This window comes from Astatotilapia calliptera, chromosome 20 (assembly GCF_964374335.1).
Source record: "Astatotilapia calliptera chromosome 20, fAstCal68.1, whole genome shotgun sequence".
NCBI classification, from domain to species: Eukaryota; Metazoa; Chordata; class Actinopteri; order Cichliformes; family Cichlidae; genus Astatotilapia; species Astatotilapia calliptera.
Genome location: NC_137441.1, coordinates 24,757,616 through 24,784,626, shown reverse-complemented (window position 1 = coordinate 24,784,626; position 27,011 = coordinate 24,757,616). Strand labels below are relative to the sequence as shown.

At 42.0% G+C, this 27,011-nt stretch overlaps 2 protein-coding genes across 3 annotated transcripts; both read left to right on the top strand.

Annotated features, from left to right (window-relative positions):
- The first annotated feature begins 33 nt into the window (after positions 1-33).
- Positions 34-14,651, top strand: LOC145423139 (uncharacterized). 2 transcript variants are annotated; one of them, XM_080295329.1, is made up of 7 exons: positions 40-435; positions 3,218-3,433; positions 5,460-5,675; positions 7,702-7,917; positions 9,944-10,159; positions 12,186-12,401; positions 14,428-14,651. In XM_080295329.1, the coding sequence occupies exons 1-7, from the start codon at positions 273-275 to the stop codon at positions 14,649-14,651; spliced, it is 1,467 nt and encodes a 488-aa protein (XP_080151455.1). In that variant the 5' UTR covers positions 40-272. The 2 variants fall into 2 exon arrangements, with proteins under 2 accessions (XP_080151456.1, XP_080151455.1); XM_080295330.1 differs by lacking the exon at positions 3,218-3,433 and having other exon boundaries at positions 34-435.
- A 495-nt stretch (positions 14,652-15,146) lies between these two features.
- On the top strand, positions 15,147-26,799 carry LOC145423142 (uncharacterized). The gene is made up of 2 exons (XM_080295334.1): positions 15,147-15,276; positions 25,700-26,799. Exons 1-2 carry the CDS (start codon positions 15,243-15,245, stop codon positions 26,734-26,736), a joined length of 1,071 nt encoding a protein of 356 aa, XP_080151460.1. The 5' UTR covers positions 15,147-15,242; the 3' UTR covers positions 26,737-26,799.
- The last annotated feature ends 212 nt before the right edge of the window (positions 26,800-27,011 follow it).

Genomic DNA, 27,011 nt, shown 5'->3' with positions numbered 1-27,011 from the left:
AGTTGGAGGCTAGAGTAAACAAAATAAAACATTCAAGCACTGTTAAAACATCTGTATTTAATGTCATCAACTCTTTGTAGAAAGACAAAGCAGAGTCTGTACTAGAGAAATCAGGAGACCTGACGAGGGCAGTATTACGCCTTTTATACCTCCAGCCTACCGTAAAGTCAGTAGAAGAAGAATAGCAGCAATGGCGCCATTGAGAGATCCCATCGCGATCCTGAATTAAGTTTGAAGATGTTGGTTTGGCCGTGTCGGTTGTTGTTGCAATAATGTCTTCAGTTCAGAATCTTAGAGAGTTTATCAAGGAGAGATTAACTTCTGCTGCAGAAGAAATCTTCTCAGAGTTTGAAAAAACGATCGTCCGGTATGAGGAAGAGATCCGTCAGCTAAGACTGCTTGATATCAGACCCGGGATAAAGTCACACAATACAGGTGTGGAGGTGTGAGGGTTGCGGGATCATCGTGTGATTCACGTGGGCATGATCTAAATGCATTGAACTAGTAATACACCACAGTAAAGTGTATGAAGTTATATCTGTGCAGTGTTGAGAAGGTTACTTTTAAAATGTTTTCCACGAAAGATTACAGAATACATGGCCCAAATGGAGTTTGTAACTATTCCATTAAGTTACTCAATGTGAATAACGTATTCTGAATACTTTGGTCCGGATTACTTTATTACTTGCTTGTTACAACTACTTGAATGTACTATTGCTGTGTGAATTATTGCTATAACTGAAGGCTACTAGCCACCGAGCTAACATTGTTAGCTGGCTTTAGCTAAAGTTATTTCATAGACTAAAGACTGTTAGACTTGATTCATAGCATTAACATCCTGCTAGCTACAAACAATCATGTGCAGTTCTGAAAGCAATCTCAAGTAAATTTTTAAATCGTGATGTAAAATGAGTAACAGTAGGGTGGACATTAGGCAAGGCTGCAGTTTTTGCAGCGATCTCGTATAGAACACAATTTCTGTATCAGTAATAGGTTTTCTTTCTGTTTGCTTTCAGAACTGCACATAATTATTTGCAAGTAGCAGGTTGTAATGCAGCCTTCAGTAATAGTAATGAGTCACACAGCAATAGTACATCGAAGATTCTGAAGTGAGACATAACCTAGATAGCTACATAAACTAATACAAGGTAGTTGTAGTAGGCTTACGTTAGGGCTGTACAATCAATAAAGATGAGGCAGAACCTGGTAGCTCCAAACAGAAGGACCAGTCAAAACAAATTGAGGATGTTATTCCTAAATGAGGGGCTCCCCCTGTTGCATGGACATGGTTTGGTTATGAAAAGTCTGACACGGATCAGAAAACTGTACTATGGAAATTATGCCCAGACTGGTTCCCACCACGGACTCAAACACGACAAACCTCTTCGACCACCTACGCATGAATCATGTGAAAGTTTGTGGAGAGAGTTTATAGATGAGAAGCAAAAAAGAGCCATCAGGTGCTCAAAATAAACCTTAGACTCATACGTTAGAACAGGCTTTTCCCCCACGTGTAATAAATACTCAAAAAGAAAATGGCGGCCGTTACAACATATATCTAAAAATATATAGTGCATTGGTCAAAATACTCGACTCCAGGTACACGACACCCAGCTGAAAACACTTCATGAAAGTCAAGTTGCCCAATATTCACAAAATTTACAGAAAAAGCACTATTTTGTCATATATATCATTATCGGGACGAGAAACGTCTTATATTGGGATATGAGATTTTGGTCATGTCACACAGCCCTAGCTAATGTTAGTCTTTAAAAAAAGAATGTACTTCCAGATGTTTCTTTCGGGTGGAGTCTTTATAGTTGAGAGCAGCTCGGTTTCTGGGTCCATTGTATAACTGACGCCACCAACATTACCAAGAGACTTACACTAGAGCTTCTTGTTGCGTGTTTTGTTTGGGTTTCCGGTAATGCGTGAAATCAACAAAATTAGAGAGGGTATAGCCTGACATATGAAACAGGAAAAGACCATCGTGTAATCCATTTATTTAGAAGTAACTGTATTCTAATTATTACCAAATTATCGGTAACTATCGGCGGCACGGTGGTTAGCACTGTTGCCTCACAGCAAGAAAGTCCTGAGTTCAATTCCACCATCAGGCCGGGGTCTTTCTGTGTGGAGTTTGCATGTTCTCACCGTGTTTGCGTGGGTTCTCTCCGGGTACTCCGGCTTCCTCCCACCGTCCAAAGACATGCAGCTTGTGGGGATAGGTTAATTGGATAATCCAAATTGCCACTAGGTGTGAATGTGAGTGTGAATGGTTGTCTGTCCCTATGTGTTAGCCCTGCGACAGACTGGCGACCTGTCCAGGGTGTACCTCACCTTTCGCCCTATAACAGCTGGGATAGGCTCCAGCGCCCCCCGCGACCCTGAAAAGGATAAGCGAATGGATGGATGGATATCGGAATACAGTTACTCATGTTTTGTATTTTAAATGCATAACGCCGGTACATGTATGCCGTTACTCCCTAACACTGCATCTATGTAAACATACTTACGGCCACTTTGTTAACTACACCCGTTCAACTACTCTTTAATCCAAAATGTAATCAGCCAATCAGATGGCAGCAGTCCATGCATTTCAGCATATAGCGATCAGTGACGGTGATTGAAATCACTTTGATCATGGTGTGGGTGTTGGTGCCACATTGGCTGATCTGAGTATTTCAGAAACTGCTGATCTGTTTAAATTTCCAGCACAAACATCTGCATGATTTACAGAGAGTAGTCCAAAAAAGAGAAAATATGCAGTTCCCTTAAAATGACATTGAGTTCTCTGTACTCGGGTCTCCAGAGTTACCAGCTCTCAACCCAACAGAGCATCTTTGGAATGTAGTGGACCATGAGATTTGCATCATATTTATTAGTAAAATGTTAAAAGATTAGCATTAACAGCATATCTTACCTGCCGTCGTAAAATACTTTAAGCTTTCATGATCATATTCAGATCATGCTGCTGTTCATTTGTTTGTTTATTCACAGTGTGTGATGATCACTGGCAGTCACATCTAAAAATCAGACCCCAGACAGCTGTAAGGTTATCAACATCATCCAGTGAACAAATGACTATCAGTGAATGTTTCTGTGGCAACATAAAACGCAAGCTAAATTCTCAATAGGTGACCGTTTTCATCCTTCTTGAGCTTTCTTATCATCACATTAGTCACTATTTTCTTGTGTCCTTTTGTTGAACACGAAGGTCTGGATGATCAGCAGTTCTGTGACCAGGAGAGGAGCTCCAGTCTCAACCAGGAGGACCCAGAGCCTCTACAGACTAAAGAGGAACAGGAGGAAATCTCCACCAATCAGGAAGGAGAGCAGCTTGCACTGAAGCAGGAGGATGAAGGGATTAATGTCTGGACCGGAGAACAGCTGGATTTGTTGTGGAAACCTGGATCACGGCTGACCAGATTTGGTATGTAAAAGTGTAATAAGCAGATTTCATAATATAGAAATGAATATGACTTATAACAAAATGTCACAAAGACACATGGCGTGCATTACCGCCTGGGATACTGCCTCACTGGAGACATGTTTTCTGTTTCAGATTTAAGTCATGTTAGCCCAGAACTGTACGCAGAATGTAGAAAAATGTTGAGACAATGAAAACTGTGGATTATTGGCCACAAGGACCAAGTTGGAGTAGTGAGCTGTACGCCTCATAAATGATGACTTTCTGCATGTAAACAGAATTCTTCTCTGTTCGCTGCATGAGAGAGAATATTTAAATATCGCTCACATATCTGAGAGACCTGCTCACAGTGTGACTTTTTTCTTGTGTGTTCTGTCCATCAAGACCTCCCACAACAACATGATTGTAAGGAAAATGAGGATCTGGATGACCCGCAGGTCTGTAGCCAGGAAAGGAACTCCAGTCTGGACCAGCAGAACACAGAAACACTATAAAATAAAACTACAATATAAGACGAGAAACGTCTTATATTGGGATATGAGATTTTGGTCATGTCGCACAGCCCTAGCTAATGTTAGTCTTTAAAAAAAGAATGTACTTCCAGATGTTTCTTTCGGGTGGAGTCTTTATAGTTGAGAGCAGCTCGGTTTCTGGGTCCATTGTATAACTGACGCCACCAACATTACCAAGAGACTTACACTAGAGCTTCTTGTTGCGTGTTTTGTTTGGGTTTCCGGTAATGCGTGAAATCAACAAAATTAGAGAGGGTATAGCCTGACATATGAAACAGGAAAAGACCATCGTGTAATCCATTTATTTAGAAGTAACTGTATTCTAATTATTACCAAATTATCGGTAACTATCGGCGGCACGGTGGTTAGCACTGTTGCCTCACAGCAAGAAAGTCCTGAGTTCAATTCCACCATCAGGCCGGGGTCTTTCTGTGTGGAGTTTGCATGTTCTCACCGTGTTTGCGTGGGTTCTCTCCGGGTACTCCGGCTTCCTCCCACCGTCCAAAGACATGCAGCTTGTGGGGATAGGTTAATTGGATAATCCAAATTGCCACTAGGTGTGAATGTGAGTGTGAATGGTTGTCTGTCCCTATGTGTTAGCCCTGCGACAGACTGGCGACCTGTCCAGGGTGTACCTCACCTTTCGCCCTATAACAGCTGGGATAGGCTCCAGCGCCCCCCGCGACCCTGAAAAGGATAAGCGAATGGATGGATGGATATCGGAATACAGTTACTCATGTTTTGTATTTTAAATGCATAACGCCGGTACATGTATGCCGTTACTCCCTAACACTGCATCTATGTAAACATACTTACGGCCACTTTGTTAACTACACCCGTTCAACTACTCTTTAATCCAAAATGTAATCAGCCAATCAGATGGCAGCAGTCCATGCATTTCAGCATATAGCGATCAGTGACGGTGATTGAAATCACTTTGATCATGGTGTGGGTGTTGGTGCCACATTGGCTGATCTGAGTATTTCAGAAACTGCTGATCTGTTTAAATTTCCAGCACAAACATCTGCATGATTTACAGAGAGTAGTCCAAAAAAGAGAAAATATGCAGTTCCCTTAAAATGACATTGAGTTCTCTGTACTCGGGTCTCCAGAGTTACCAGCTCTCAACCCAACAGAGCATCTTTGGAATGTAGTGGACCATGAGATTTGCATCATATTTATTAGTAAAATGTTAAAAGATTAGCATTAACAGCATATCTTACCTGCCGTCGTAAAATACTTTAAGCTTTCATGATCATATTCAGATCATGCTGCTGTTCATTTGTTTGTTTATTCACAGTGTGTGATGATCACTGGCAGTCACATCTAAAAATCAGACCCCAGACAGCTGTAAGGTTATCAACATCATCCAGTGAACAAATGACTATCAGTGAATGTTTCTGTGGCAACATAAAACGCAAGCTAAATTCTCAATAGGTGACCGTTTTCATCCTTCTTGAGCTTTCTTATCATCACATTAGTCACTATTTTCTTGTGTCCTTTTGTTGAACACGAAGGTCTGGATGATCAGCAGTTCTGTGACCATGAGAGGAGCTCCAGTCTCAACCAGGAGGACCCAGAGCCTCTACAGACTAAAGAGGAACAGGAGGAAATCTCCACCAATCAGGGAGGAGAGCAGCTTGCACTGAAGCAGGAGGATGAAGGGATTAATGTCTGGACCGGAGAACAGCTGGATTTGTTGTGGAAACCTGGATCACGGCTGACCAGATTTGGTATGTAAAAGTGTAATAAGCAGATTTCATAATATAGAAATGAATATGACTTATAACAAAATGTCACAAAGACACATGGCGTGCATTACCGCCTGGGATACTGCCTCACTGGAGACATGTTTTCTGTTTCAGATTTAAGTCATGTTAGCCCAGAACTGTACGCAGAATGTAGAAAAATGTTGAGACAATGAAAACTGTGGATTATTGGCCACAAGGACCAAGTTGGAGTAGTGAGCTGTACGCCTCATAAATGATGACTTTCTGCATGTAAACAGAATTCTTCTCTGTTCGCTGCATGAGAGAGAATATTTAAATATCGCTCACATATCTGAGAGACCTGCTCACAGTGTGACTTTTTTCTTGTGTGTTCTGTCCATCAAGACCTCCCACAGCAACATGATTGTAAGGAAAATGAGGATCTGGATGACCCGCAGGTCTGTAGCCAGGAAAGGAACTCCAGTCTGGACCAGCAGAACACAGAAACACTATAAAATAAAACTACAATATAAGACGAGAAACGTCTTATATTGGGATATGAGATTTTGGTCATGTCGCACAGCCCTAGCTAATGTTAGTCTTTAAAAAAAGAATGTACTTCCAGATGTTTCTTTCGGGTGGAGTCTTTATAGTTGAGAGCAGCTCGGTTTCTGGGTCCATTGTATAACTGACGCCACCAACATTACCAAGAGACTTACACTAGAGCTTCTTGTTGCGTGTTTTGTTTGGGTTTCCGGTAATGCGTGAAATCAACAAAATTAGAGAGGGTATAGCCTGACATATGAAACAGGAAAAGACCATCGTGTAATCCATTTATTTAGAAGTAACTGTATTCTAATTATTACCAAATTATCGGTAACTATCGGCGGCACGGTGGTTAGCACTGTTGCCTCACAGCAAGAAAGTCCTGAGTTCAATTCCACCATCAGGCCGGGGTCTTTCTGTGTGGAGTTTGCATGTTCTCACCGTGTTTGCGTGGGTTCTCTCCGGGTACTCCGGCTTCCTCCCACCGTCCAAAGACATGCAGCTTGTGGGGATAGGTTAATTGGATAATCCAAATTGCCACTAGGTGTGAATGTGAGTGTGAATGGTTGTCTGTCCCTATGTGTTAGCCCTGCGACAGACTGGCGACCTGTCCAGGGTGTACCTCACCTTTCGCCCTATAACAGCTGGGATAGGCTCCAGCGCCCCCCGCGACCCTGAAAAGGATAAGCGAATGGATGGATGGATATCGGAATACAGTTACTCATGTTTTGTATTTTAAATGCATAACGCCGGTACATGTATGCCGTTACTCCCTAACACTGCATCTATGTAAACATACTTACGGCCACTTTGTTAACTACACCCGTTCAACTACTCTTTAATCCAAAATGTAATCAGCCAATCAGATGGCAGCAGTCCATGCATTTCAGCATATAGCGATCAGTGACGGTGATTGAAATCACTTTGATCATGGTGTGGGTGTTGGTGCCACATTGGCTGATCTGAGTATTTCAGAAACTGCTGATCTGTTTAAATTTCCAGCACAAACATCTGCATGATTTACAGAGAGTAGTCCAAAAAAGAGAAAATATGCAGTTCCCTTAAAATGACATTGAGTTCTCTGTACTCGGGTCTCCAGAGTTACCAGCTCTCAACCCAACAGAGCATCTTTGGAATGTAGTGGACCATGAGATTTGCATCATATTTATTAGTAAAATGTTAAAAGATTAGCATTAACAGCATATCTTACCTGCCGTCGTAAAATACTTTAAGCTTTCATGATCATATTCAGATCATGCTGCTGTTCATTTGTTTGTTTATTCACAGTGTGTGATGATCACTGGCAGTCACATCTAAAAATCAGACCCCAGACAGCTGTAAGGTTATCAACATCATCCAGTGAACAAATGACTATCAGTGAATGTTTCTGTGGCAACATAAAACGCAAGCTAAATTCTCAATAGGTGACCGTTTTCATCCTTCTTGAGCTTTCTTATCATCACATTAGTCACTATTTTCTTGTGTCCTTTTGTTGAACACGAAGGTCTGGATGATCAGCAGTTCTGTGACCATGAGAGGAGCTCCAGTCTCAACCAGGAGGACCCAGAGCCTCTACAGACTAAAGAGGAACAGGAGGAAATCTCCACCAATCAGGGAGGAGAGCAGCTTGCACTGAAGCAGGAGGATGAAGGGATTAATGTCTGGACCGGAGAACAGCTGGATTTGTTGTGGAAACCTGGATCACGGCTGACCAGATTTGGTATGTAAAAGTGTAATAAGCAGATTTCATAATATAGAAATGAATATGACTTATAACAAAATGTCACAAAGACACATGGCGTGCATTACCGCCTGGGATACTGCCTCACTGGAGACATGTTTTCTGTTTCAGATTTAAGTCATGTTAGCCCAGAACTGTACGCAGAATGTAGAAAAATGTTGAGACAATGAAAACTGTGGATTATTGGCCACAAGGACCAAGTTGGAGTAGTGAGCTGTACGCCTCATAAATGATGACTTTCTGCATGTAAACAGAATTCTTCTCTGTTCGCTGCATGAGAGAGAATATTTAAATATCGCTCACATATCTGAGAGACCTGCTCACAGTGTGACTTTTTTCTTGTGTGTTCTGTCCATCAAGACCTCCCACAGCAACATGATTGTAAGGAAAATGAGGATCTGGATGACCCGCAGGTCTGTAGCCAGGAAAGGAACTCCAGTCTGGACCAGCAGAACACAGAAACACTATAAAATAAAACTACAATATAAGACGAGAAACGTCTTATATTGGGATATGAGATTTTGGTCATGTCGCACAGCCCTAGCTAATGTTAGTCTTTAAAAAAAGAATGTACTTCCAGATGTTTCTTTCGGGTGGAGTCTTTATAGTTGAGAGCAGCTCGGTTTCTGGGTCCATTGTATAACTGACGCCACCAACATTACCAAGAGACTTACACTAGAGCTTCTTGTTGCGTGTTTTGTTTGGGTTTCCGGTAATGCGTGAAATCAACAAAATTAGAGAGGGTATAGCCTGACATATGAAACAGGAAAAGACCATCGTGTAATCCATTTATTTAGAAGTAACTGTATTCTAATTATTACCAAATTATCGGTAACTATCGGCGGCACGGTGGTTAGCACTGTTGCCTCACAGCAAGAAAGTCCTGAGTTCAATTCCACCATCAGGCCGGGGTCTTTCTGTGTGGAGTTTGCATGTTCTCACCGTGTTTGCGTGGGTTCTCTCCGGGTACTCCGGCTTCCTCCCACCGTCCAAAGACATGCAGCTTGTGGGGATAGGTTAATTGGATAATCCAAATTGCCACTAGGTGTGAATGTGAGTGTGAATGGTTGTCTGTCCCTATGTGTTAGCCCTGCGACAGACTGGCGACCTGTCCAGGGTGTACCCCACCTTTCGCCCTATAACAGCTGGGATAGGCTCCAGCGCCCCCCGCGACCCTGAAAAGGATAAGCGAATGGATGGATGGATATCGGAATACAGTCACTCATGTTTTGTATTTTAAATGCATAACGCCGGTACATGTATGCCGTTACTCCCTAACACTGCATCTATGTAAACATACTTACGGCCACTTTGTTAACTACACCCGTTCAACTACTCTTTAATCCAAAATGTAATCAGCCAATCAGATGGCAGCAGTCCATGCATTTCAGCATATAGCGATCAGTGACGGTGATTGAAATCACTTTGATCATGGTGTGGGTGTTGGTGCCACATTGGCTGATCTGAGTATTTCAGAAACTGCTGATCTGTTTAAATTTCCAGCACAAACATCTGCATGATTTACAGAGAGTAGTCCAAAAAAGAGAAAATATGCAGTTCCCTTAAAATGACATTGAGTTCTCTGTACTCGGGTCTCCAGAGTTACCAGCTCTCAACCCAACAGAGCATCTTTGGAATGTAGTGGACCATGAGATTTGCATCATATTTATTAGTAAAATGTTAAAAGATTAGCATTAACAGCATATCTTACCTGCCGTCGTAAAATACTTTAAGCTTTCATGATCATATTCAGATCATGCTGCTGTTCATTTGTTTGTTTATTCACAGTGTGTGATGATCACTGGCAGTCACATCTAAAAATCAGACCCCAGACAGCTGTAAGGTTATCAACATCATCCAGTGAACAAATGACTATCAGTGAATGTTTCTGTGGCAACATAAAACGCAAGCTAAATTCTCAATAGGTGACCGTTTTCATCCTTCTTGAGCTTTCTTATCATCACATTAGTCACTATTTTCTTGTGTCCTTTTGTTGAACACGAAGGTCTGGATGATCAGCAGTTCTGTGACCATGAGAGGAGCTCCAGTCTCAACCAGGAGGACCCAGAGCCTCTACAGACTAAAGAGGAACAGGAGGAAATCTCCACCAATCAGGGAGGAGAGCAGCTTGCACTGAAGCAGGAGGATGAAGGGATTAATGTCTGGACCGGAGAACAGCTGGATTTGTTGTGGAAACCTGGATCACGGCTGACCAGATTTGGTATGTAAAAGTGTAATAAGCAGATTTCATAATATAGAAATGAATATGACTTATAACAAAATGTCACAAAGACACATGGCGTGCATTACCGCCTGGGATACTGCCTCACTGGAGACATGTTTTCTGTTTCAGATTTAAGTCATGTTAGCCCAGAACTGTACGCAGAATGTAGAAAAATGTTGAGACAATGAAAACTGTGGATTATTGGCCACAAGGACCAAGTTGGAGTAGTGAGCTGTACGCCTCATAAATGATGACTTTCTGCATGTAAACAGAATTCTTCTCTGTTCGCTGCATGAGAGAGAATATTTAAATATCGCTCACATATCTGAGAGACCTGCTCACAGTGTGACTTTTTTCTTGTGTGTTCTGTCCATCAAGACCTCCCACAGCAACATGATTGTAAGGAAAATGAGGATCTGGATGACCCGCAGGTCTGTAGCCAGGAAAGGAACTCCAGTCTGGACCAGCAGAACACAGAAACACTATAAAATAAAACTACAATATAAGACGAGAAACGTCTTATATTGGGATATGAGATTTTGGTCATGTCGCACAGCCCTAGCTAATGTTAGTCTTTAAAAAAAGAATGTACTTCCAGATGTTTCTTTCGGGTGGAGTCTTTATAGTTGAGAGCAGCTCGGTTTCTGGGTCCATTGTATAACTGACGCCACCAACATTACCAAGAGACTTACACTAGAGCTTCTTGTTGCGTGTTTTGTTTGGGTTTCCGGTAATGCGTGAAATCAACAAAATTAGAGAGGGTATAGCCTGACATATGAAACAGGAAAAGACCATCGTGTAATCCATTTATTTAGAAGTAACTGTATTCTAATTATTACCAAATTATCGGTAACTATCGGCGGCACGGTGGTTAGCACTGTTGCCTCACAGCAAGAAAGTCCTGAGTTCAATTCCACCATCAGGCCGGGGTCTTTCTGTGTGGAGTTTGCATGTTCTCACCGTGTTTGCGTGGGTTCTCTCCGGGTACTCCGGCTTCCTCCCACCGTCCAAAGACATGCAGCTTGTGGGGATAGGTTAATTGGATAATCCAAATTGCCACTAGGTGTGAATGTGAGTGTGAATGGTTGTCTGTCCCTATGTGTTAGCCCTGCGACAGACTGGCGACCTGTCCAGGGTGTACCCCACCTTTCGCCCTATAACAGCTGGGATAGGCTCCAGCGCCCCCCGCGACCCTGAAAAGGATAAGCGAATGGATGGATGGATATCGGAATACAGTCACTCATGTTTTGTATTTTAAATGCATAACGCCGGTACATGTATGCCGTTACTCCCTAACACTGCATCTATGTAAACATACTTACGGCCACTTTGTTAACTACACCCGTTCAACTACTCTTTAATCCAAAATGTAATCAGCCAATCAGATGGCAGCAGTCCATGCATTTCAGCATATAGCGATCAGTGACGGTGATTGAAATCACTTTGATCATGGTGTGGGTGTTGGTGCCACATTGGCTGATCTGAGTATTTCAGAAACTGCTGATCTGTTTAAATTTCCAGCACAAACATCTGCATGATTTACAGAGAGTAGTCCAAAAAAGAGAAAATATGCAGTTCCCTTAAAATGACATTGAGTTCTCTGTACTCGGGTCTCCAGAGTTACCAGCTCTCAACCCAACAGAGCATCTTTGGAATGTAGTGGACCATGAGATTTGCATCATATTTATTAGTAAAATGTTAAAAGATTAGCATTAACAGCATATCTTACCTGCCGTCGTAAAATACTTTAAGCTTTCATGATCATATTCAGATCATGCTGCTGTTCATTTGTTTGTTTATTCACAGTGTGTGATGATCACTGGCAGTCACATCTAAAAATCAGACCCCAGACAGCTGTAAGGTTATCAACATCATCCAGTGAACAAATGACTATCAGTGAATGTTTCTGTGGCAACATAAAACGCAAGCTAAATTCTCAATAGGTGACCGTTTTCATCCTTCTTGAGCTTTCTTATCATCACATTAGTCACTATTTTCTTGTGTCCTTTTGTTGAACACGAAGGTCTGGATGATCAGCAGTTCTGTGACCATGAGAGGAGCTCCAGTCTCAACCAGGAGGACCCAGAGCCTCTACAGACTAAAGAGGAACAGGAGGAAATCTCCACCAATCAGGGAGGAGAGCAGCTTGCACTGAAGCAGGAGGATGAAGGGATTAATGTCTGGACCGGAGAACAGCTGGATTTGTTGTGGAAACCTGGATCACGGCTGACCAGATTTGGTATGTAAAAGTGTAATAAGCAGATTTCATAATATAGAAATGAATATGACTTATAACAAAATGTCACAAAGACACATGGCGTGCATTACCGCCTGGGATACTGCCTCACTGGAGACATGTTTTCTGTTTCAGATTTAAGTCATGTTAGCCCAGAACTGTACGCAGAATGTAGAAAAATGTTGAGACAATGAAAACTGTGGATTATTGGCCACAAGGACCAAGTTGGAGTAGTGAGCTGTACGCCTCATAAATGATGACTTTCTGCATGTAAACAGAATTCTTCTCTGTTCGCTGCATGAGAGAGAATATTTAAATATCGCTCACATATCTGAGAGACCTGCTCACAGTGTGACTTTTTTCTTGTGTGTTCTGTCCATCAAGACCTCCCACAGCAACATGATTGTAAGGAAAATGAGGATCTGGATGACCCGCAGGTCTGTAGCCAGGAAAGGAACTCCAGTCTGGACCAGCAGAACACAGAAACACTATAAAATAAAACTACAATATAAGACGAGAAACGTCTTATATTGGGATATGAGATTTTGGTCATGTCGCACAGCCCTAGCTAATGTTAGTCTTTAAAAAAAGAATGTACTTCCAGATGTTTCTTTCGGGTGGAGTCTTTATAGTTGAGAGCAGCTCGGTTTCTGGGTCCATTGTATAACTGACGCCACCAACATTACCAAGAGACTTACACTAGAGCTTCTTGTTGCGTGTTTTGTTTGGGTTTCCGGTAATGCGTGAAATCAACAAAATTAGAGAGGGTATAGCCTGACATATGAAACAGGAAAAGACCATCGTGTAATCCATTTATTTAGAAGTAACTGTATTCTAATTATTACCAAATTATCGGTAACTATCGGCGGCACGGTGGTTAGCACTGTTGCCTCACAGCAAGAAAGTCCTGAGTTCAATTCCACCATCAGGCCGGGGTCTTTCTGTGTGGAGTTTGCATGTTCTCACCGTGTTTGCGTGGGTTCTCTCCGGGTACTCCGGCTTCCTCCCACCGTCCAAAGACATGCAGCTTGTGGGGATAGGTTAATTGGATAATCCAAATTGCCACTAGGTGTGAATGTGAGTGTGAATGGTTGTCTGTCCCTATGTGTTAGCCCTGCGACAGACTGGCGACCTGTCCAGGGTGTACCTCACCTTTCGCCCTATAACAGCTGGGATAGGCTCCAGCGCCCCCCGCGACCCTGAAAAGGATAAGCGAATGGATGGATGGATATCGGAATACAGTTACTCATGTTTTGTATTTTAAATGCATAACGCCGGTACATGTATGCCGTTACTCCCTAACACTGCATCTATGTAAACATACTTACGGCCACTTTGTTAACTACACCCGTTCAACTACTCTTTAATCCAAAATGTAATCAGCCAATCAGATGGCAGCAGTCCATGCATTTCAGCATATAGCGATCAGTGACGGTGATTGAAATCACTTTGATCATGGTGTGGGTGTTGGTGCCACATTGGCTGATCTGAGTATTTCAGAAACTGCTGATCTGTTTAAATTTCCAGCACAAACATCTGTATGATTTACAGAGAGTAGTCCAAAAAAGAGAAAATATGCAGTTCCCTTAAAATGACATTGAGTTCTCTGTACTCGGGTCTCCAGAGTTACCAGCTCTCAACCCAACAGAGCATCTTTGGAATGTAGTGGACCATGAGATTTGCATCATATTTATTAGTAAAATGTTAAAAGATTAGCATTAACAGCATATCTTACCTGCCGTCGTAAAATACTTTAAGCTTTCATGATCATATTCAGATCATGCTGCTGTTCATTTGTTTGTTTATTCACAGTGTGTGATGATCACTGGCAGTCACATCTAAAAATCAGACCCCAGACAGCTGTAAGGTTATCAACATCATCCAGTGAACAAATGACTATCAGTGAATGTTTCTGTGGCAACATAAAACGCAAGCTAAATTCTCAATAGGTGACCGTTTTCATCCTTCTTGAGCTTTCTTATCATCACATTAGTCACTATTTTCTTGTGTCCTTTTGTTGAACACGAAGGTCTGGATGATCAGCAGTTCTGTGACCATGAGAGGAGCTCCAGTCTCAACCAGGAGGACCCAGAGCCTCTACAGACTAAAGAGGAACAGGAGGAAATCTCCACCAATCAGGAAGGAGAGCAGCTTGCACTGAAGCAGGAGGATGAAGGGATTAATGTCTGGACCGGAGAACAGCTGGATTTGTTGTGGAAACCTGGATCACGGCTGACCAGATTTGGTATGTAAAAGTGTAATAAGCAGATTTCATAATATAGAAATGAATATGACTTATAACAAAATGTCACAAAGACACATGGCGTGCATTACCGCCTGGGATACTGCCTCACTGGAGACATGTTTTCTGTTTCAGATTTAAGTCATGTTAGCCCAGAACTGTACGCAGAATGTAGAAAAATGTTGAGACAATGAAAACTGTGGATTATTGGCCACAAGGACCAAGTTGGAGTAGTGAGCTGTACGCCTCATAAATGATGACTTTCTGCATGTAAACAGAATTCTTCTCTGTTCGCTGCATGAGAGAGAATATTTAAATATCGCTCACATATCTGAGAGACCTGCTCACAGTGTGACTTTTTTCTTGTGTGTTCTGTCCATCAAGATCTCCCACAGCAACATGATTGTAAGGAAAATGAGGATCTGGATGACCCGCAGGTCTGTAGCCAGGAAAGGAACTCCAGTCTGGACCAGCAGAACACAGATCCTCCACAGACTAAAGAGGAACAGGAGGAAATCTCCACCAATCAGGAAGGAGAGCAGCTTGCACTGAAGCAGGAAACCAAAGGCATCATCATCTGGACCGGGCAGGAGCTGGGCATCATGTGGAACCCTGAAGTAAAGTTGCACAGAATAGGTATGCAAAACTTTAATAGATAGATTCAGTTTTGTATTAAGAAATCTAACTCATGTTGGGTCCTAATCAGACCTCCAATATACGTTATAGAGGCACATGAAGAATTTAAAGACCGACTGCAATAAGGAAACTGACGTAATATTCTAAGAGCCAAAATGTCTAGCCCTCCCAGTGTCGCCCCTGTCAGGACTGTCTTATGTTGAAAATAATTGAGTACAAGAGAGAGGAAGACACCCTACAATGAGTTGAAACGTCAGCTTGTTATTTATTCCTCCATATTCATATTTGTCATTCATATGGTCACTTTGTTTGTCCCTCCAAATTGCAGTCGTCACTCCTTCGCCTGTGCTGCGCCCCTGCACCTGCAGGCACACTTACAGTGAATATCAAATTTAATAACAGGAAATTAACTAGGCATGTACTTTTCTTTCTTTTTTTGGCCACATTTTTCAAGTGACCTATATTTGACAACAGCATATAAAAAAATAAAACAAAAAAAAGAACTTTAAATTATGTTTTTGGTGTGCCATCTCAATGTTTTCAGTGGCCCCCATATGGCCACCCATATGAAAAAATTCTGGAGCCGCCCCTGTACATTATGACTGAGTACATCCACTAAACCTTTTGTGGATAACATAACAATCCCCATGAGGACTGAACGATCAATTTAAAAATAAAATATATCGATTTGAAACTAAGCTTTTAGCAAACCACACAACACTATGATAGGTGTGTCCTTGTGCCATGTGTTTCTGGGTCTTTCTTCTTCTTTCCCTTTGGATTCCAGCACAAGGCCTGTGTAGTGATGTTATTGGTGGACTTCCTGATTGTGTGGCCAATCCAGCACCACTTTCTCTCAGAACTGTATTGCTATTGGTTTCTGGTTTGTACTTGTCCACAGTTTGTAATCCTCTCTGGCCACTGGATACGGAGGATTTGTTTTAAGCAGCTGCTGATGAATGTCTGCAACATACAAAGCGCTGTCTTTGCTTCATGTTTACGAGCTATAGAGAAGTATAGGTGTGACCCTGATTTTAAAAATGCTCAGCTTCAGAATCAGAATCAGAATACTTTATTCATCCCGAGGGAAATTAGGGTTACAGCAGGCAGCACGCTAATGGCGCATGCGCACTTACAAAGGAACCTTCTGACCAACTTTACACAAACATCACATTGGGCAGACATGGACATTATAGACAATGCTGGGCATCCTCTGCACACGGCCATTAACAACCAGAAGAGTCTGTTCAGTGACAGGTTGCTTCTCCCAAAGACAAGAACTAACAGACTTAAAAACTCCTTTGTCCCACACGCCATCAGACTGTTTAACTCCTCCCTGGAGGGGAGAGGGAGGGGAAACAGGAGGACAAAGGAGGGGGGAACAACTAAGCTGTAGTGCCTCTTCACCTCACTGTGCAATACCTTTTGTGCAATACTTTTGTAAATAGTCAACGGTGCAATAGACTCAATACTTGAAATGTGCAATTCACTTGTATTTTTATTTTTATTCCTATTTATTCTATTTATCCCCTTCGTATATTTTATTTATATTGTCTCTGTATTTATATATATGTGTGTGTGTGTGTGTGTGTGTGTGTGTGTGTGTGTGTGTATATATATATATATATATATATATATATATATATATATAATATTCTGTAACTCTGTAACTTCTGTCGGTGCTGTGCTTTTTTGGAAATCGAATTTCCCAGAGGAACCCACCCGAGGGATTAATAAAGTTCTATCTAATCTAATCTAATCTAACATGTCAGAAAGGTAGGCTGATAGGAAAAAACAACGAAAATACACTACATGAGGTAAGAGGAGGAGAAAAAAAACTCCACTCAGACTGAGCTCCTAGTGGGAGAACAGTTTGATAACAGAAAAAATACCTCAGCACAAAAGCACATGACTATCAATACACCATAGAAACACAAGACAAGCAACAGGGGCGGGTAAAGGGTAAGAGAGAGCCGGTGTAGACAGCGCATCCGGTCCTGCAGCATCTGTGCTGGTCCAGTTGACTGCTATCTTCCCCGGTAGGGCACAAGCATCGAAGGCGTTGGAAAGGGAGAGGGGATGAGTGAGTGCTTATCAGTGTAAGTGTGTGTGTCTGCGTGTCCATAGTTTAGCTGAGACAGTGTCCTTCGGCCTATCAGGCTAAGTAAACAGTCCTCCAGCCAATCCAGGTGTCCTTGCATGGGATGGGAAGAATAGCCGTAACACAGCTTGGTGAAATTTCTGACCTCTTGAGTTTCAAACATTTTTTAAAATGATGTTGTTTATTTTTTCTTACTTTTTTTTACACTAAATTTACTAACCCAAGGTGTTATTCACCCCTACTGAGATTTTCAAAGGTCGTCAGCTCAATTCTCCTGCTTTTGTTGTGCAAACCACCCATTATCTTTGAGGCCTGGCACGTTTACTCAGAGTAGCTCAGATCCAAGGCAGGCCAAACCTCTGTGTTACAACCTTCAGAAATGCCTGCCGTATCTATACAAAATATCCCACACATTGACTGACCTGCAAATGTGTAAGACACATTCACAATATATGGAAACACAAGTCTGTTTTATTTATAAAAAATTGTGTGAAAACAGAATGAAAAGTTGCTAATACAATGACATGAGTGACATGTGTGATCTCCCCAGCGTTGCATGTTCTCTCCTTTGCCTGTTCATGTAAAAATAGCAAAACATAAAAAATTAATTCTGTCCCTCAGTTCCAGGTTGGTTCATCTCTTCATCTTTCTGCCTTTTGTCTTAGGTTACTCTCCCACACAGTCTGTCTGTCTGTGTCATAGTCTGTTTGCAGCATTCAGCAATGCAGTTCCTTGACTCTCACCACAGATCTTCCATTGTGACTGTGTATGTGAGGGAGTGGCATTGCATTACTTCAGCACAGTGCTGTGCATAAAAGCAGACAGCCCAGGCTGGAGAATCATTTCTTCTTCGCATTTCTGACAAGGCACATCAGGATGGCCTCTGTATCACTGCCTCACAGGAAGAACATCTGCGCGCAACAGGCGCGCATCCATTTCCTTGCTTCAGGAAATGGATGAAGCAGACTCTGATGGAGGAGAGGTTTCATTTGTCCAGCAGGCCACTGATACCTCCTCAGAAGAATCTAAAAAGGAGACGGAACAAGAACCCAACATGCCTCCATGGAAGAGGCACCGTGGTACTGGGAAGCCCAGTCTGAGCCACACGGCAAAAGACGGCACTGTGTGGGTAGAGGAGGACATTGGAATGCCCAGTGCAGTAGCAAATCGCTCGTGCTTCACTCGTGCTGGACCCACAGAGTCTGCTAAGGTCTGTCATTGCCATAGTACGTAGGGCTGCTCAATTAATCGAATTTTAATCACGATTACGATCTGGGCTTTCAACGATCATTAAAAATGACTGAGCCGATTATTAGCCCCTCCCTAATTTATCCGCGACACCTTAAAGGCCGGTCCGTGAAAATATTGTCGGGCATAAACTGGTCCGTGGCGCAAAAAAGGTTGGAGACCGCTGATTAAGAGGACCCGAGGGAAGCTCGGAAAGCTAAGCAGAAGTTATTTGGAGAGTGACTGCCGTTGGTTGAAAAGAGAGTTTAAAAAAAAACAAACTTCAGTGGTGTTGCACACTATTTTATATTATTTTTTTAAAGTCATTGTTAACCCTTTAAAGCCGGTCAGAGCAGCACGCTCCGTTTTGCGTAACTATTTTTAAATCCCTGTAGAACCTGAACCGTGTAAGCTAGCGCAATAATTTTGCATATGAAACCGGAGGAGTTGTACTTACATCTGATGCCATCAGCTTGTCCTCGGTCACGGTTTCGTTCCACATATAGCTTTGCAAAAATTGCATAAAAAGCGCTTGCAGGAACAAAAACATAATATTCCAGAAACACGCTTTGCCGTTCCTATCAGCTGTTCGTAACACTTCCCACAGTGAAATGATGCACATGCTGTTTTCTTTGCAAATTTGCATCATAGGATTGTTTTTTGTTTTTCCTGCAGTATATAAAAATTGCTGTATCTCCAAAATAAAACTATGAAGACACTCAAAATAAATTTCCTGTGGTGGGAAACTATTTTTTGCAACTTTATTGTATTTAAAGTTTTGAGGGATAAGCCCCTTAAATTTCTCCAAGTAGAAATATACAGTGGGGCAAAAAAGTATTTAGTCAGCCACCGACTGTGCAAGTTCCCCCACTTAAAATGATGACAGAGGTCAGTAATTTGCACCAGAGGTACACTTCAACTGTGAGAGACAGAATGTGAAAAAAAAATCCATGAATTCACATGGTAGGATTTGTAAAGAATTTCTTCGTAAATTAGGGTGGAAAATAAGTATTTGGTCACCTCAAACAAGGAAAATCTCTGGCTCTCACAGACCTGTAACGTCTTCTGTAAGAAGCTTTTCCGTCCCCCACTCGTTACCTGTATGAATGGCACCTGTTTGAACTCATCATCTGTATAAAAGACACCTGTCCACAGCCTCAAACAGTCAGACTCCAAACTCCGCCATGGCCAAGACCAAAGAGCTTTCGAAGGACACCAGGAAAAGTATTGTAGACTTGCACCAGACTGGGAAGAGTGAATCTACAATAGGCAAGCAGCTTGGTGTGAAAAAATCAACTGTGGGAGCAATCATCAGAAAATGGAAGACATACAAGACCACTGATAATCTCCCTCGATCTGGGGCTCCACGCAAGATCTCATCCCGTGGGGTCAAAATGATCATGAGAACGGTGAGCAAAGATCCCAGAACCACACGGGGGGACCTGGTGAATGACCTGCAGAGAGCTGGGACCAAAGTAACAAAGGTCACCATCAGTAACACACTACAACGGCAGGGAATCAAATCCCGCAGTGCCAGACGTGTTCCGCTGCTGAAGCCAGTGCATGTCCAGGCCCGTCTGAAGTTTGCCAGAGAGCACATGGATGATACAGCAGAGGATTGGGAGAATGTCATGTGGTCAGATGAAACCAAAGTAGAACTTTTTGGTATAAACTCAACTCGTCGTGTTTGGAGGAAGAAGAATACTGAGTTGCATCCCAAGAACACCATACCTACTGTGAAGCATGGGGGTGGAAACATCATGCTATGGGGCTGTTTTTCTGCCAAGGGGACAGGACGACTGATCCGTGTTAAGGACAGAATGAATGGGGCCATGTATCGTGAGATTTTGAGCCAAAACCTCCTTCCATCAGTGAGAACTTTGAAGATGAAACGAGGCTGGGTCTTCCAACATGACAATGATCCAAAACACACCGCCCGGGCAACAAAGGAGTGGCTCCGTAAGAAGCATTTGAAAGTCCTGGAGTGGCCTAGCCAGTCTCCAGACCTCAACCCCATAGAAAATCTGTGGCGGAAGTTGAAAGTCCGTGTTGCTCGGCGACAGCCCCAAAACATCACTGCTCTCGAGAAGATCTGCATGGAGGAATGGGCCAAAATACCAGCTACTGTGTGTGCAAACCTGGTAGAGACCTATAGTAAACGTTTGACCTCTGTTAATGCCAACAAAGGTTATGTTACAAAGTATTGAGTTGTATTTTTGTTATTGACCAAATACTTATTTTCCACCCTGATTTACCAATAAATTCTTTACAAATCCTACCATGTGGATTCATGGATTTTTTTTTCACATTCTGTCTCTCACAGTTGAAGTGTACCTCTGGTGCAAATTACTGACCTCTGTCATCATTTTAGGTGGGGGAACTTGCACGATTGGTGGCTGACTAAATACTTTTTTGCCCCACTGTATTTGTGTGGGCTGAGATTTTACTTTCAAAGAAAACACAGTAATGATCAGATAAGCCCACATCAGACACAGTAATGTTTGAAATGCTCAGGCTCTTGGAGATCAGTAGGTCAAGAGTGTGTCCTCTATTATGTGTGGCCTCTGTTACATGCTGAGTCAGCCCAAAGTTGCCCAGAGTGTTACTCAGGTCTTTAGTCCCTTTGTCCTGAGGGTTGTCCACATGGATGTTAAAATCCCCAACAATAATTACACAGTCGAAATCAACACAGATCACAGACAGCAGTTCACTGAGGTCATTAAAAAAGTCTGTGCAGTATTTGGGAGGCCTGTAAACATTAAGAAACACAACTTTGGACGGGGCCTTCAGCTGTAAAGCCACATATTCAAAAGACTGAAAACTTCCAGGAGATAGCTGCTTACATTGAAATGATTCATTAAATAAGACAGCAACCCCTCCTCCTCTCCTGCTCACCCTGGCCTCACTGATAAAACTGTAGTTAGGAGGGGTCGTCTCGATGAGAACAGCTCCACTAAGCGAGTCATGGACTAAAGTAAAACAGTATGTTGGATGTGCCATGCAATGCTCAATTACATGGGTGGGAACTAGTGTGTTAGCGCAGTTAGCTCGTTAACGTGTTGGCCGTCTAGCCCCATGCACGGGGCGATCGGTGGTAGCTCGTTAACGGAGATTTGCCGTGTTGTGGCGTTAAGGTCATTTCAACGAGATTAACCTGAAAGCACTAGTGGGAACACAACGACTATGACTGCACATTTACGCCGACATCATCCTAGTGCAAAGACAAAAACAACAAGCATGCTACTAACTATAGCCGAGTCATTTAGACAGCTGTTAGCACATGATTCTCCTTATGGGGACCTGATATGTTTAATATGCTGCTGAGAATATAGCCCAGAAGAAGCGGATAGTATAGCTTTTATTTTGGAAAGAGACATTTCTCTGTAATAAACTCTCTTTTCCAAAGATGAGTGATTCCTCAATCAGATACAGGGCTCGCAAAATCGCTAGCCCGACATCCTGGGGCTAGCAATTTTTTCAGTCGGGCTACCAAAATCTATCTCTGCCCTGCCCGTCGGGCTATTGTAGGAAGGAAAAATATATGTCAATGCTTTTGCATTCTTTCAGAAATGTAGCTGGGTAATTATGTCATTGGCATCGGTGAGCCACTGTCAATATGTGACATATTGAAATCCCGTTTGAATTTGCGCTTGTTTTTTTGCTTTCACTTTGCAATTTTACAGGTCACCAGAGAACTTCAATCTATACATCTAAAAACCACAGACCAGGCGAGAAATTTGGGTGTAGTGATGGATGCAGACCTAAACTTAGAAAAACACATTAAGACAATAACAAAATCAGCTTACTATCACCTCAAGAATATTTCAAGGATAAAAGATCTGATGTCTCAACAGGACCTGGAAAAACTAGTCCATGCATTCATCTTTAGTAGGCTTGATTACTGTAACAGCATCTTTACAGGTCTACCTAAAAAATCAGTCAGACAACTACAGCTCATTCAGAACTCTGCTGCTCGAGTCCTCACTAAGACCAAAAAAGTGGACCACATCAGTCCAGCTCTGAGGTCTTTACACTGGCTGCCTGTCCGTCAGAGGATAGACTTTAAAGTTCTGATGCTGGCCTATAAAGCTCTGAATGGTTTAGGACCAAAATACATCAGTGACCTCCTAACCCAGTATGAACCTTCCAGATCCCTCAGGTCATCTGGATCCGGTCTTTTATCAGTTCTCAGAGTCAGAACCAGACACGGAGAAGCTGCATTCAGCTTTTATGCTCCTTATATCTGGAACAAACTCCCAGAAAGCCTCAGATCAGCTGAAACACTCAGTTTATTTAAATCCAGGTTGAAGACTCACCTGTTCTCAGCTGCATTTGAATAAAGCACCAAATCCACACTTTTAAGCTTAAATTTCAAAACTTACACTAACTACTGATCTTATCTATTTCTGATTTTATCTGTCTTGATTTTATATACTGTTTTGTTTGTTTGTTAATTAGTTAAGCTTAAATTTCAAAACTTACATTAACTACTGATTTTATCTACTGTTCTGATTTTATCTGTTTTGATTTTATATACTGTTTTGTTTGTTTGTTTGTTTGTTAAGTGGGATTAGAGCTCTGGGTAGCTCCCCAGCTGGGTCTAGACTGGGTCTAGAGAGTATTTTAAATTCGGGGAATTTAAAACAGAAAGTAGCTCGTCCACATAAGGACTGGTAGCTCCCCTTACGATAAGGGTTCAGATCGCGCGAACAGGTGTGGGATTAGAGCTCTGGGTAGCTCCCCAACTGGGTCTAGACTGGGTCTAGAGAGTACTTTAAATTCAGGGAATTTAAAATAGAAAGTAGCTCGTCCACAGAAGGACTGGTAGCTCCCCTTACGATAAGGGTTCAGATTGCGCGAACAGGTGTGAAATGTGTGTGTTTAGTTAGTTTGTTTGTTTGCTTGTTTTAATCAATTTTAAATCATGCTTTTTATTTGTTTTTGTTTCTAATGTCTCTGTAAAGCACTTTGAATCACCTTGTTGTTGAATTGTGCTATACAAATAAATTTGCCTTGCCTTGCCTTGCCTTGCCTTGCTTACCTTCAGGGTCATACGTCACATGAAAACCAAAATAATTCCAAACGCCAGATCTGAATGAGGGTGGGGGAGGTTCATGTTGCAAGGAGAGCTTAACTTCTGTCTTGCTAGCTTGCCCTGCGCTCTTCATTCTGACTATGCTGTCTGTGTTGAGCGCTCAGTGGATCTGCGTTCGACTACTCCGCCTAGGCTGCACTGTCGAGCGCAGATCCACTGAGCGCTCCACACAGACAGCATAGTCAGAAGGAAGAGCACAGGGCAAGCTAGCGAGACAGAAGTTAAGCTCTCCTTGCAACAGGCAAATTGACCCTCATTCAGATCTGGCGTTTGGAATTATTTTGGTTTTCATGTGACGTATGACCCTGAAGGTAAGCGAGTCATGGACTAAAGTAAAACAGTATGTTGGATGTGCCACGCAATGCTCAATTACATGGGTGTGAACTAGTGTGTTAGCGCAGTTAGCTCGTTAACGTGTTGGCCGTCTAGCCCCATGCACGGAGCGATCGGCGGTAGCTCGTTAACGGAGATTTGCCGTGTTGTGGCGTTAAGGTCATTTGAACGAGATTAACCTGAAAGCACTAGTGGGAACACAACGAATATGACTGCACATTTACACCGACATCATCCTAGTGCAAAGACAAAAACAACAAGCATGCTACTAACTTTAGCCGAGTCATTTAGACAGCTGTTAGCACATGATTCTCCTTATGCTGCTGAGAATATAGCCCAGAAGAAGCGGATAGTATAGCTTTTATTTTGGAAAGAGCCATTTCTCTGTAATAAACTCTCTTTTCCAAAGATGAGTGATTCCTCACCAATTCCTCTGACATCGTCTTATTAATCGTTAGCTTACTATGCAAACATGACAAGTGAAATCTCCCGCAGCTTAAACATGTGAGAGGTTGATCGCGCAGAGAATCGCTGAGCTTATGTGAGTGCGCGTGTAAAAGCATTTCAGTTCTGCTGAGCCAAATAAGACAGGTCAGGGTGAAGAAGTGACAGCCAAATAAAAGCTTACCACAAAACGGAGAAGTTATGACAAATCAGACTATAAGGCAAAAAGAAAGTGCAGCTTTATGGTTTCATGGACAAAATAATTTCTGTGGCTGCAATATGACGAGCTATATAACCAGGGCTGCACATAAGTGGTCCACAGGTGCGCATTCGCTGTCAAAATAAAAAACGCGCACAAGGGTTAGGGTTAAATTTAAAAACTGTACTTTTGAGTTAAAATATATATTTATAATTTTAATAAATGACAAATTAAAAAGGCATGAACATTTTTTTTGTATCGAAAAAATATCGAACCGTGACACCAAAGTATCGAACCGAACCGAACCGTGAATTTTGTGTATCGTTGCACCCCTAATATATATATATTGGGGGTGCTAGTAGGTGTTAGGTTCAGGGAATTTACGCAAATTTGCACGGGGTTAGTAAATCTAGTGGTAGGGACTTGCACCAAGAAAAAAGTCAGTATTTCTAGTGTTAACCATAATGTAAACCAACAAGAGGCCACCAGACAGGAAAACATACAAAGAGACTTTAAGAGAATGCTAACTGCCCCAACAGTACTGACCTAAGCCTAATCTTAAAAGTAGAGAGGGTATCTGTCTTCCGAATCCAAATTGGCAGCTGTTTTCACAGAAGAGGGACCTGAAAGGTGAAGGTTCTACCTGCCATTCTCCCCAACTTTCAGGTAATGAATGGTTAATCTAAAAAATAAACAAAAAAATACTGCAGTGAGTGTCCTGTAAAGTTTTTAACTAATTTTAAATAAACTTTTAAATGTTTTGTGCACTTTGATTAAAAATTTTCAGGGATACGACTTTGTTTTGTTTGATTATATATCGTCTTTATTTTCTCATCGTAGATGGTCTGTTTATATTATTTGTAGAGTTTGTAAATGAGCAGCCAAAATGGTTTTCACTGAGTCAGCAAAACTGTTTCTCCCCACAACATGATTTTCATTGGTATATCTAAGCAACATGCTTACCATGTGGAGATTTGCTAATGGTTAAGGCAAAAAATGTATGCTTTTTGATCTGTCCCTTCAGATTTTCCACAACATGACTGTAAGGATGTGGAGGGGCTCACAAATCAGCAGGTCTGTAACCAGGAGAAGAACTCCAGTTTAGGCCAGGAGGATCCTTCACAGATTAAAGGGGAACAGGAGGAACTCAGTACCACTGAAGAGGAAAAACCGCTTGTACTAATGCAGGAGACTGCAAATTTTCCATCTCGTGAAAAAAGTGACCACAGTGAATCAGAACCATGCTGTGACCAGTGCCTTTCTCACAACTCTTCTGACACAGATGAGGATGAAAGCAAGGATGGTAACTCACACAGAAATAAGTCGGAGCAAATCGTATCAGGCTTGTCAGTTCAAAATTCCAAGACAGCTAAGTTATGTAGAACCTGTGGGAAAAGATTTATTTGGAAGTCAGACTTAACTAAACACATGCGAATTCACACAGGCGAGAAGCCACATTGCTGTAGTAGTTGTGGGAAAAGATTTACTAGGAAGAGTCACTTGAATATGCACATGCAAATTCACACAGGTGATAAGCCACATTGCTGTAGCACCTGTGGGAAAAGATTTACTAGGAAGAGTCACTTGAAGAGACACATGCAAATTCACACAGGTGATAAGCCACATTGCTGTAGTAGTTGTGGGAAAAGATTTCATGTAAAATCAAATTTGAAAACACACATGCGAATTCACACAGGCGAGAAGCCACATTGCTGTAGTAGTTGTGGGAAAAGATTTACTGTGAAGGGTCATTTGAATATGCACATGCGAATTCACACAGGCGAGAAGCCACATTGCTGTAGTAGTTGTGGGAAAAGATTTCATGTAAAATCTAATTTGAATATGCACATGCGAATTCACACAGGCGAGAAGCCACATTGCTGTAGCACCTGTGGGAAAAGATTTACTAGGAAGAGTCACTTGAATATACACATGCGAATTCACACAGGTGAGAAGCCACATTGCTGTAGCACCTGTGGGAAAAGATTTACTAGGAAGAGTCACTTGAATATGCACATGCGAATTCACACAGGTGAGAAGCCACATTCTGTATTACTTTAGTACAGTTGAAAATGCATTTCGGAAACCATCCTACATGCTAAGTTTCATTCTTAGAAAATGGTGATGGCAGATCACATAAACAGTGTTTGGATCATTTAAAAATGAGCATTCGGAAAAAAAAACTTCATTTTGAAAAGGTTTTCAGAAGCTCAGTTTCTTTTTTCACACATGGACAAGAAAAAGTGTTTGTCTCGCAACATGAAATGTTTGCACCTTTATCACATTTTCTGACATCATTTTTTATTGTTTATGGGCTTTGTCTTTACTGAAGTTTC